The following is a 13219-nucleotide window of genomic DNA, read 5'->3' on the forward strand; positions in this document are numbered from 1 at the left end:
AAAATCAGATGATTCTCTATCTCCTCCCTACTTGAATCCAGGAATCTTTACTTTGGCCCTTTCATTCTTTCTGGCTTCCAAATCCTCCCCAAAATTTTCCAGTATACTCACTTCCACTTGTCTCATAGAAGTAGAGGAGGAAAGTTGTCCATCCCAACAGATAACTGGACCATGGGTTCATCTCAACTGGCCTCTTATTTCTGCATTGAAGGAGGACAAAAACATTTTTTAAAAGATTTTATTTATTTATTTATTTATTTATTTATTTATTTATTTATTTAAGAAAGAGTGTGTGTGTACACACAAGCACGAAGGAGGGGCAGAAGGAGAGGGAGAAACAGACTCCCTGCTGAGCAGGGAACCTGATTTGCGGCTCTACCCCAGTACCCCAAGATCATGACCTGAGCTAAAGGCAGATGCTCAACTGTCACCCAATGCCCCAGGAAGACAAAAATTTTGCTCCTGTGGGTCCCTTCTTTCACTAACTCCCAGGTTTGGTGTCATGCATGCTGCTTTACTTTCTATCCCCAGAGGGCAGTGAAGAATAATTTACTCTTACAGGGAAGAAAAAATACATACACTGTCATTATGGAGTGGACAGTGTAACGGGAAGGAGAGATGTAGGAATTTGTTGAGCACTTACTGCATTTCAGGCTACACATTCAACACACATTATGCTACTTGGTTCTCACAAATGAAATGATAGCTATTTTAATCGCATTTCACAGATGAGGAAGCTGAGGTTCAGAGAAGCTAAGTGATCTGAGTTGATTACACAACGAGAAAATGACAGAATTCTAACCCACATAAGTGGCTCCAAGGGCTCTACTCATCATGGGGATCTTAAGCATAGCCTTAAACCCTCCTCATGGATATCACCCATCTCTGGCTGGATATTAAAGTACTTTAATAGGGCAGCCCGGGTGGCTCGGCGGTTTAGCACTGCCTTTGGCCCAGGGTGTGATCCTGGAGAACCGGGATCGAGTCCCACATCGGGCTTCCTGCATGGAGCCTGCTTCTCTCTCTGCCTGTGTCTCTGCCTCTCCACCCCCCCTCTCATGAATAAATAAATAAAATCTTTAAAAATAAAAAATAAAGTACTTTAATAATCAGCATTTACCATCCTCACTAGCCATAATTTCTACTAGCTCTATTTGCCTCTGTACCATTTCCTTAATGACACATAGATGTGCCATTCTCTGTAGAAACAACCCAGGATTGGAATTGGTGGTCTGGTTTTGTCTTGAGGCTCAGCTACTATCACCACTTCTATTGCTGGCTATGTTTTTGAGCACCTACCATATGCCACTTTCTAACAACCTGATGAGCAGGCATGATCAGCTATGTTTTACAGAAGATTGAGACCAAGATTTGGGAGATTAAGTAACTTATCCAAGCACCGCAGGTGGTAAGTGACAGATCTCGGGTTCAACTGCAGTCCTGTCTACATCAGTGTCAGAGTCCTCAAACTCCATAAACCACTTCCCCTCCATGGGCCTGTGTTCCCTCACCTGCAGAGTGTAGGTTAATAACTCCTGCCTCTGGAGGAGGCAATCAGGGTCCAGGCAGCTCCTGCTGTGAAAGTGTCTTTCCATTGTAAATTGTTACTTGTGTTTATGATTAATTAAAGCAAAGATCAGGGTAGCTCAGAGGAGACATCAGATGGCACCAATTCTTAGCAACAAATCTAGATGGTGGATTGGGGTAAAAAATATCCCAAGGCCATTGATTCAGGTCTTCAAACAGGTAGGTGACGCCATTGAGCACTTGGGTCTGAGAACACATCCTTTTACTTGGCTTTCCTGCTACCTATTGGAGCATTTTCTGATTTTTTTTTTGTGTTATTTTTAACCACAGCACCATGCCCCAAACTTACTTTGCCTGAGTGATGTCTCATTCACAGCCTACCTGCTCATGACTAACTCTCACTGGTGGTTCAGACACTGTAGTTGGATGATGTACCTTTGATTGTGGAGGATTAGCAGGTCCTGGTTGAAATCCTAACTCTACCATTTACCACCTGGGTAACCTTTGGAAATTGCTTAAATTCTCCAAGCCTTAGTTTTATCATCTAAAAAAATGGGGATACTGGGACGCCTGGGTGGCTGTCAGTTAAGCATCTGCCTTTGGCTCAGATCACGAACACTAGGGTCCCTGGATTGAGCCCCATGTCAGGCTCCTGGCTCAGGGGGAAGTCTACCCCTTTCCCTGCTCCTGCTTTCTCACTGTCTCTCTCAAATAAATAAATAAAATATTTTTTAAAAATGGGGTTACTAATCTTACCTATCATTTAGGGTTGTTAATGGTGATTAAATGAGATCAGTAAAAAATAACAGGTAATACTCATTGAGTGTTATACACTATTCTAAATTCATTATGATCTTGGTAGTAACCCAAAGCAGGGGCACTAGTATTACTTCCATTGCATATTTGGGGAAGTTGAGGCCCAGAAAGCTAAAGTATCTTGCTTAGGATCACAAACCTCATAAGTGATGGGGGTCCTACCTGAACTCTGACAACCTAATTCCAAAAACTGGGATCTTAGCTGCTGTGTGACACTGTCTTCAGGCTTATCATGGGATCTAATATGTGCTAAGCACCCCAAAAATGGCAGCCAAAATCACTGTTCGTACCAGACCTCTCCAGGCAAACTTTACTTCTGAGTGTCAAGGTTGTATTTTCAACTGCCTTCCCAGTATAGCCATCTATACTTGAGATGCCCCTCAAATGCCTCCAATTCCAAGATTCAGCTCCTGATATAAAACCCCAAATACACACACACACACACACACACACACACCACGACTTGATTTAATTGTACTATGTTCTCTATGGTCTGAATGTTTGTGACTCCCCCAAGTTCATATGTTGGAATACCAACTCCCAAAGTTTTGGCAGTAGAAGGTAGGAGTGATGAGGTCATGAGGGTGAAGCCTCATGAGTGGGATTAATACTCTTATAAAAGATCCCCCTTGGGGCACCTAGGTGGTTCAGTGGTTGAACATCTGCCTTTGGCTTAGGTAGTGATCCAGGGGCCCTGGGCCCGAGTCCCGCATTTGGCTCGCCACAGGGAACCTGCTTCTCCCTCCCAAGAGTAAAGCTTTCTCCTCCCTCATGTCCCATCAGTCATCAAATCCCATGGCTTCTACTTCCTGAATGGCTCTTAAACTCAGCATCTTCTGTCTCTCCTGCTCCTGCAAAGTCAGGCTTTCCTCTTCCCTCTCCCAAATGGTTGTCATTCCCTCATGGATCCTGGACTCTAGGCTCTTCCCTGTCCTGTCTGTAGGGCTGCTGATGGGGCCTCCCTTGGGGCTTGCTTTTTTTCTTTTTTTTTTTTTAAGATTTTATTTATTTATTTGATATAGAAAACCAGAGAGCACAAATGGGGGGAGCAGCAGAGGGAGCAGGAGAAGCATGCTCCCTGCCAAGCAGTGTGCCCAACTCAGGTCTCAATCCTGGGACCCTGGGACCATGACCTGAGCCAAAGGCAGACACTTAATGACTGAGCCACCCTTGATGCTTGCTTTTAAGTATTCATTCAGGAACAGATATTTACTGATATTTACTGAACCTGTGATATGTGGGCTGCAGGGCTAAGGGATGAGAGACAGCAGCGTGTGAGACAGGCCCGGCCCCTGCCTTCCTGGGGTTGGCCATCTTCAAAGGAGCCAGACTAGAAGGGAATAAACCAGAGACAAGCATATAACTCTTGCTCATGATCATGGCAAAGATGAAGGACAGAGGCTTCAGTAAGGAATAACTGGGGCAAGGTGACTTCTGGTTAGGAGGCCAAGGGAGGCTCTTCCGAGAAAATGACATAGAAACAGACCTGCAGGAAGAGTGGGATATAGACATGAGGGGAGTCAGGGTCATGGGGGCTCAGCTGGGCAGAAGAGGCAGAATGTGAGAAAGAGTTAGGTATATTTAAAGAACAACTGAACCTGATGTGTCTGGGGCTGGAGCAGGGAGGAGTGAGGCCTGAGAGATGTTTGGTGAGGTGGATGGGGCTAGACCCTGCAGAGCCTTCTTTAGATTCTAAATGAAAATGGAAGCCACTGGAGAGATTAAAGAGGGGGCAAGGGGCATCCATCAATTCACAATTCTCCATCACTTCTATAATACAACCCACCGTCCATACCTAGCCTTCCCCTAAAAGCTCATTCCTTATCGCTCTTGTTCTCCCTTGATCCACCCCATTTACACCAGGCCTTTCACTGCTTCCAGCACAGACCAAGCTTCCTTACACCTCAGGGCCTTTGCGCTTTCTCTTTTCTCTACCTGGATGCTTCCCCCCAGGTATCTGCATGACTTGCTTCTTTGTACCATAAAGGATGTTGTACAAATACAAGGAGTTGATACGGACTGACGCTCTGGAATGTTAATGAGCCTACTTGGATCAAGACATGGATATTAATAGAAAATATTTGGAGGTGGTTCAAGACAATGATTGAACTGTAAAGTGATCTTTAAGATCCAGATCTTTAAGAGCCAGACACCCACGTCTGGAACATTCAGGTTAGGACCTAGTTATTCCTTGCGCACTGGCACATTCAAATGCTGTGGAGGACCCTTTGTTCTGGGCCATGGGGTAGTTGGAGCTGGCATCTTGCCATTGTCACCATATTATTAGCTGGTGGGATCTCTGAGAAGTGAGAATGAGCAACTAAGGGCAACTATGAGATTCTCCATTTAAATTTTTTTTACCACGGCTGTGTATGACTTTCACAATTAAAAACAATAATTTTGCATATGCAATCCATATGTATATATAATGTGTAAATATTACAGATGTGTTTGTATACACATATTCACACATTCATCCATCTTTCCTTCCATCCTTTCATCCATCCATCCATCCCTCTTTCCATCCATCATCCATCCATCCATTCTTCTACCATTCATTTTTTTATTCATCTATCTAATAAGTATTCCAGAAGGCTACCATCTATATAGAACTGTGGCAACTACCAAGAGGAACTGAACGTGATTTCTGACCTCAACAGAAATGAGACATGGGCACCAATATCTATCACCCAACATGGAACAGCCACACCAGGTAGTATAAAGGTGCTGAGAGTGTCACCAGGAGGCAGCCTAACCCACCGCCTCAGCTTGCTCATTCTCTTGAGTCAAAAATGTTACAGTGGAGCCATGAGAAGACAATGACACCCAACCAACCAGGATTCAAAGACCCCCTCTCCCATTTATCTACTGGGTGACCTTAGGAAGATCATTTGACCTCTCTGATCTCTGGTTTTCAAGTTCTCATCTGTGGAGATTACAATCCAACTATGGAAGCTATTGTGGGAATTATAGGAGCTCATGGGCGTAAAATCATGGGACTTTTAGTGTGGCTTCAAAATACTGAGTCCTTTTGCTCCTTGGCAGCAGATGATGATTCCATCTGTGAAACAAAACCTCAGTGTGAGACCCCGTCACACACACACACGCACACGCACACGCACATGCACACATATGCATACACACATGCACCTCTTCTATTATGCATTCAGGCAGCCTTTGGAGGGAGCAGTGTCAAAACTTCAGGAAGATGTTTGAATCTCCGCTTTCTCCTTCATGAAACAGGGAGAGTGAGCCTTACCTTAGAGGGATAGTGCAAAGATTCATGTGACCATGTAGATAGTAGTTGACTACCAGGAACTTAATGGGCAATTTGTCCAGGCTAGTTCTCTTTTCTTCCATCTCTTTTCCCCAAACTTGGGGTACAGGTAGCCTTCCGTAGCTTTACATAGCTCAGACAGTCTGGCTTCACCCACCCCTTCGAGTTTCTTAACAGAGAAGGGAATCTGCCCCCACGCCCCCCTTCCCCACTTTCTCTGGCCTTCCTTTCCCAGAGCTCCAGAGCACTGTCCAGCATGGCGGCCACCAGCCACTTGTGGGCTCTTGAGCACTTGAAATGTGGCGAGTTTTCATTGCCCCATGTTGTAAGCATAAAAAACTTACTAGGCTCTGAAGAAGTATGAAAAGGAAAAGAATATAAATATCTCATTAAATTTTTTGGTGTTGATCAGACATTAAATGATAATATTTGGGATATCATGGTTCAACAAAATATATTGTTATCTTACTTTTAAAAAAATGTAGCTACTGCAAAACTTACAGTGATATTTATAGCTCATGTTATTCTTCCTCCAGAGGACAGGGCTGCTCTAAACCCTCCTTGCTGTGGGGGCCCCCAAGTCCCACTTCTCACACCCCTCCAGAGTTTCTAGGTTGAGGTGTACCTTTGAGAGAGTCCTTGGCCCTAGCTGTCTCCGCGAGCCCTCTTAAGGTTCTGCTCCCCAAATCTCTGGATTATTTGGGGACAGGCCCGACCGCTTTGGCCCCAACCTGTCTGTAGGAAGACACTGCAGCTTCCCAAAGGAAGGTTTTCTGTAAGTGGTTATAATCATGGCAGTTTGGATGGGATAGCCCCATGATTAATGATGCCCCAAGATGAGTTTATGCATATCCATGAGGCCCATAAAATTCAATCATGTGTATGTTAATGGGATCTTGCAGAGGCTGGGGTCATGAACAGAATATTAATGAACAGAGGAGAAAGTGCTCCTGGATATGCAGCTACAAGGAAGTGGACAGATTTTAGGTGAATAATGCAAGAGCAAGAGCCCTAGAATTTTCAAGTGAGAAGGGAGGTATGGAAGAATCGAAACCAGCAGCTCTCTGAAACATATTATCTCATTTTTTCTCATTTTAAAATTCCATTCTACCATTCTGAAAATTTTGTAAGTCTACTGCCCTGCCTTAGTATCTTTTAGGATTGACACCATAGAGATTTACCAAATATTACCGTTGATCACAGGTAGGACCTGTTGGTTTTAAGGATGAGGAAAAGGAGGCACAAATGTGCTCGGGGACTTGCCAAAACCATACAGCAAATAGGTGGGGAAAGTGGGACTTGGAGCAGCTGAGTCTGGAGTCTCATTTTATTGTCACTTTGGTGCCAGGTTCTCATTTCACAGGTTTGGGGGTTTTCCAAATAAGAGGTTTATGGTCTTCATTTTCTGACATGGCAGCCTTCTTTCCATATCTTAGTTCCTGTCTCGGTCTCTGCCTTTCCTTCTTTCTCTGTATTGTGGAAATCCACTCTCTCTCAGCCTCTCCTGTACCAGCTTTCTCCCCCCTCTCCCTTTTGCTCTCTTCCCTGTCTCCTTTTCCCTCCTCGTTATCTCTCTCAGTCTCTGGTTTGCTCTGCCAATCTCTGTGTGTCATTCTGACTTGAATGTCTCACTCTATATATACATACATTTATTTTTTTTAAGATTTATTTATTTATTCATGAGGGAGAGAGAGAGGGGCAGAGACACAGGCAGAGGGAGAAGCAGGCTCTTTGCAGGTGCCTGATGCGGGACTTGATCCAGGATCCTAGGATCACGCCCTGAGCTGAAGGCAGCCGCCCAACTGCTGAGCCACCCAGGCATCCCATATGCATACATTTATATGCATGTATATGTACATGTGTGTGTTCCCTCCCTCTTTCTTTTTCTTAGTCCATCAGCTTGCCTCTGTTTCACTCTCAACTACTCCTTATTTGAATATAGGAATATAAGGGGCATCTGGGTGGCTCAGTTGGTTAAGTGTCTGTCTTCGGCTCAGGTCATGATATCAGGGTCCTGGGATCAAGTACTATATCAGGCTCCCTGCTCAGCAAGGAGTCTGCTTCTCCCTCTCCCTCTGCTGCTTCCCCTCCTTGTGCTCTCGCTCTCTCAAACAAATAAATAAAATCTTCAAAATAATAAAATAAAATAGGAATGTATATTGGAATCACTGGAAAGCTTTTAAGAATAAAGACTCCCAGCCTCCAGACTAGACCTACTGGCATTTGTAATTTTTTTAAAAACAGCTTTATTGAGGTATAATTGGACATGTTTACTGTCTGATTATGAGTTTGGAGATATGCATATACCTGTGAAACCACCACCACAATCAAAGTAATAACATGTCTATCACCTCCAAAAGCTCCCTCTGGTCCCTTTGTGTCTGTTTTGTTTGCAAGAACATTCAACATGAGATCTCCCCTCTTAACAAACTTTAAGTGCACAATACAGCATTATTAGCTATAGGCACTCTGTTCTACAGCACATCTCCAGAGCATATTCATCTTGCATTGCTGAAACTTTATACACATTGAACAACAACTTTAGAGGCCTCATCTTTTCATTGGAACAACTGGTCTCCAGGGAGCCCTAAGCCTTCTTGGGGCATCTTCCAACACCACATTCTCACACACAACACAAAGCGAGTTGCAATCCTCTTTGCTAGGACCCCAACAGGGCTCTCTATTTCAAAACACCTTTTCTTTTTTTAAAGATTGTATTTATTTATGAGAGAGAGAGAGAGAGAGAGAGAAGCAGGCTCCATGCAGGGAGCCCGATGTGGGACTCGATCCCAGGTCTCCAGCTCACCTTCTGGGCCGGAGGTGGCACTAAACTGCTGAGCTACCTGGGCTGCCCTCAAAACACCTTTTCTGATACCACCCACTCTTGCTTAGAGTGGTACCTTCATGAGGACAAGGCTGGCTCTCTTTTCCTCAAGCTTCCCATATACCGAGAGATGACACAGCTTGACACTAGGAATGATGTGCTTGACACTCTGGTAGAGGCAACAGTGGATGCCACTGGCACATCTAAGGCAAGACAGAGAATAAGTGGGGCCCAGGGGAGGTGGAGGCAGAGAGCCTTCCCTGAAAAGTTTCCCATGCCCTTCTGTAGTGAAGAATTTTCCTAAATCCCTCCGCTTGTGAGGTACAGAGGAAAAGACAGTGGACTGGCACTTAGCCAGCTGTTCATCCACTATAACTCGTGTAATTCCCCCCACAAGTCCTGTTAGGCAGATGCTATTATCACTGTCTTAGAGAAGAGGAAATGAGGGACCGGGCTCACACAGCTAGTAGCAGACAGAGCTGTGAGCCTGGAAGCCCGACTTCAGTTCCAGGAGTGAGAGCACGAAAAAAAAAAAAAAAAAGGAGTGAGAGCACGGATGCGCTGAGGTTCAAGGTGAGGGCAGGGGGTAAGTGCTTGCACTGTCTAGGACCGACTTGACATTAATACCTAGCATACTCAAGGAATTCATGCAAATTGCAAGAAAAAGGCAAAGAACCGAGTAGAAGCACAGGCAAAGGAAATGAATAGGACATAAATGCTGAGTGGTTTACTGTAGCAAGAGAAGAAATGCTCAGTTGCATTAGTGTTCAGATGAATGCAAATTTAAATAGAAGTGAGGAATCATCTGGTATAGGTTAGACCTAAAGTTGGATTTTGATCTTGTTGTTTGGCTAAAATCTGTTTCAGTTCTGACCTTGGCCTTTGGCCAGCCAGTCCAGTTGCCTCAACAGGTATCTTTCCTGGAAATCTCTGAATGCTTATTTGATCAATGACTTGTTTTTTCTTTTCATTTTTCCAAAGACGTACAGATGGCCAACTTGATCAACGATGTTTGTGATCATGTTGGCTGTTTTCATTGTTAATATGCAAAGCATGCATTTTAATTTGCAAAACATTGGTAATGTTAACAAGGCATGGTTTCAGATTCATTTTTAATGTTAATATTTACCTTTAAATATGAGTATGCATTCTAGACATATTCTAGACATCTTATGTACTTTATATGTAGAAATTATGTCAGTGAGACAATATGTCAATTTGTTATGCAAAAGCAAAACACGACCCTACTCAATGTTATTGTTAAAAAATAGCTTTCAGGGGTAGCCCCGGTGGCGCAGCGGTTTAGCGCCGCCTGCAGCCCAGGGCGTGATCCTGGAGACCCTGGATCAAGTCCCATGTCAGGCTCTGTGCATGGAGCCTGCTTTTCCCTCTGCCTGTGTCTCTGCCTCTCTCTCTCTCTGTCTCTATGAATAAATAAATAAAATATTTTAAAAAATAGCTTTCAGAAAGCCACTAATTTTATGTAAAAATTAGTTATTAAAAACTTTCAAACAGGCATAGAGAATAAAAAAATTATTGATATGAAGATTAAGAAAGTTAATTTTCGGGCAGCCCCGGTGGCTCAGCGGTTTAGCGCTGCCTGCAGCCCAGGGTGTGATCCTGGAGACCCTGGATCGAGTCCCGCATCGGGCTCCCTGCATGAAGCCTGCTTCTCCCTCTGCCTGTGTCTCTGCCTCTCTCTCTCTCCTCTCTGTGTATTCTCATGAATAAATAAAAAAATCTTTAAAAAAAAAAAAAGGAAACTTAATTTTCAGAAGAACATTATACTCCTTTAGGGTACAATATTGGGATGATTTAAAGTATCATAAATAAAGCAGAATAGTAGAGATTAAGTGTTTATGTGTATCTACATCTAATAATTGCTTGGTATTCCACATTCATACTCTTAAACAAAATCTTTAAGAGTCACATTTCTTCCCTGAAGACCACCTGTCATCCAAAAAATCCTGTTTCAGAAGGCTTCCAATAGTACAAGCATAAATTAAAAGCAAAATGATAATTTTGCCACTCCTATTGTTAACTGTGTAAAACAATCTTTCTTTCTAAATATAATAAAAACATTAATTTTTAAAAATGAGATACCCTAATACATTTTGTTCTCACCAATCAAATCTCAAAACACTGGTTTTACAAAACATTTTTAAAAAACATTCTTTCAGGTCTATGGAAGCTAAGAATTTATTTTATTTTATTTTTAAGATTGTATTTATTTATTCATGAGAGACACACAGAGAAAGGCAGAGACATAGGCAGAGGGAGACTCAATCTTAGGACCCTGGGATCATGACCTGAACCAAAGGCAGACGCTTTCACCACTGAGCCACCTAGGTACCCTCTAAGCTAAGAACTTACACAAGTCTTTAAATTATTGCTGTACATGGCCAATAAATTTTGGTAGTTGAAGATTTTTGAGATTTGCTCAAGCAAATCCTAGTTAACAATGTTCTAGAAAATACAGGATTCAGAAGGGCCTGGAGGGCTCAGTCAAAAGAGTGTGCAGGGATCCCTGGGTGGCGCAGCGGTTTGGCGCCTGCCTTTGGCCCAGGGCGTGATCCTGGAGATCCGGAATCGAATCCCACGTCGGGCTCCCGGTGCATGGAGCCTGCTTCTCCCTCTGCCTATGCCTCTGCCTCTCTCTCTCTCTCTGTGACTATCATAAGAAAAAAAAAAAAAGTGTGCAACTCTTAATCTCAGGGTTGAGTTTAAGTCCTACGTTGGGTGTAGAGATTTATTAAATATTAATTAATTAATTAAAACTTCAGAAAATATGTGATTAAAAAAGTTTTCCCTGAATTATATTCAGGCTGTGCAAAAGTTTAGTGAGACTACGAGAGTGTGTCGATTCTTAGCCCATTCACCAATGCTCCGACATATAGAAATCACAGAAATTAAAATTTGCCAACAAGATGTGCTCATGAGAAACTGTCTCCTTCATTCATTAAGTGATTCTTGGATCTCACATGGGTAATAACAAAACAAATGTGACTGAGTAAATATTTGGAGTGGGAGGTTTGGTGACGTGACTTGCAGTTATGATTGACACGGAACAGAGATGAAGGCAAACACAAGTAGTTTAGGATTTGCAAGTACGTGACATCTTAATATCTGTGGTTTTGTATTCATAAAGTGCTAACCCTCAGAACAAATGATAGTGAGCCAAGACCAACTATCTTATGTTGCAGAACATATTCCAGAACTGCCTTACCACGTGTCGGTGAAAGATGTTCAAACAAGAAGGGGAAGTGGCTACTGCTTGTTCACATGCTATCTGAACAACAAAGATAGTGAATACAGCATCTCCTGGCCCTCTGGATCATGAAGGGAAAACTGCCTACGACTGACACCATCTTGCAGACGATAGTCTGTGTACAGCAGAGGTAAAGACATGATGAAGCATTGTGCTCTGAGATTGGAAGTATTCCTTGGCGAGATATGTATGGTTTCAAGTCCTGGGAAGAGGAGAAAGTGGTTCACATGAAATGAATGCTGAGATGTTGATAAGAATCCCCAAATGCCAACTTCATTGTCCTGTGTGGACATCTATCAGTCCAAGATTTAGGGACAATCTTTCTTAAGTGACCATAGGAAGCAGTACATGAAGGCAAGAATGTTAGAGATAAGTAAAGACAGAGATCATTTCTAATTAGAATTGGAATTCAAAACTCTTGAGTAAGCTTTGGTTTCATTCAAAAATAAAATCTAGGGTGGCTAAAAATAAAATCTAGGCTCCTGGGTGGCTATGTCAGTTAAGTGTTCAACTCTTTCTTCTTTAAAGATTTTATTTATTTATTCATGAGAGACACAGAGAGAGGCAGAGACACAGGCAGAGGGAGAAGCAGGCTCCTTGCGGGGGAACCCAATGTGGGACTCGATCCCAGGACCCCAGGATCATGCCCTGAGCCAAAGACAGATGCTTGACCACTAGGCCACCAAGGTGCCTCAAATGTCCAAGTCTTGATCTCAGCTTAAGTCTTGATCCCAGGGTCATGAGTTCAAGTCCCATGCTGGATTCCACACTGGGCATGGAGCCTACTTAAAATAAGTAAATAAATAAAATATTTAGAAAAAATAAGAATAAAATATATTGTCCCAGAGCAGAAGTCCCACTGTTGAGAGCCTCCAATTTGATGGGTGTTGACATTTTGATGGTTGTAATTTGGGGCCAAGGCTTTCCTTATCGTTTGTTCCAAAGGAAATTCTCATCTTACTAATAATATGGAGACATGATAGACATACTTTTAACTTAAAGTATATCAGTGAAGACTACAAGAGACTTCAGAATTCAGTCTTACTTCTCAGAGTTGTGAGATGTAGGGAACCATAATGTGACATTGCTTATTCCTCAGAACTGCAAAGCCACCTGCAGCCCACTGGGTGGATTGCCATGTGTCTCTGGAGAGCAGAGGCCCAAACCAGAGATCCACAGAGCCTGCACATGGATGCTTGTATCTGGAAGCAAATCTGCATCTCCAACCAGCCTCCCTGGACTTTCAAAGACCCAAAAGCACCAAGACATAGATAAACCTATACTCTCATGGATCCTTGATGATCGTGGAAACAAACTGAAATTCCTTTCTGTGACTTACCTAATCCTTGCATAGTTCTTTTTCTGCATTTCTTCTGATGTGAGGCAGGTGGTCTAGCTTTGGGGCAGAGAGAGGAAAGGAGGAGAAGGGAAGGAGAGGACGTGGAGGACAAGGGTAGAGGGAGGAGGGATAGAAAAAACAGGGGAAGGATAAGGGAGTGAAAAGGAG

At 43.1% G+C, this 13219-nt stretch overlaps 1 protein-coding gene across 8 annotated transcripts in view; it reads right to left on the reverse strand.

Moving 5' to 3' along the window:
- The window catches only part of ELSPBP1 (epididymal sperm binding protein 1), a 27431-nt gene extending 14214 nt beyond the window's left edge, over window positions 1-13217 (reverse strand). For 3 of the 8 annotated variants that reach the window (XR_012005877.1, XM_072773193.1, XM_072773180.1), the window contains exon 1: window positions 112-200. Coding sequence is in view for 7 of the 8 variants with exons in the window: in XM_072773193.1 (XP_072629294.1) it covers window positions 112-181 (70 nt within the window). In the remaining variant the exon portion in view is untranslated. Of the gene's footprint in view, window positions 1-111; window positions 201-6245; window positions 6419-13051 lie in introns of those variants that run through there. The other 5 variants (XM_072773194.1, XM_072773165.1, XM_072773174.1 and 2 more) reach the window with 5 other exon arrangements.
- Between the last annotated feature and the right edge of the window lie 2 nt (window positions 13218-13219).

Source organism: Canis lupus, chromosome 1 (assembly GCF_048164855.1).
Source record: "Canis lupus baileyi chromosome 1, mCanLup2.hap1, whole genome shotgun sequence".
Classification (NCBI taxonomy): Eukaryota; Metazoa; Chordata; class Mammalia; order Carnivora; family Canidae; genus Canis; species Canis lupus.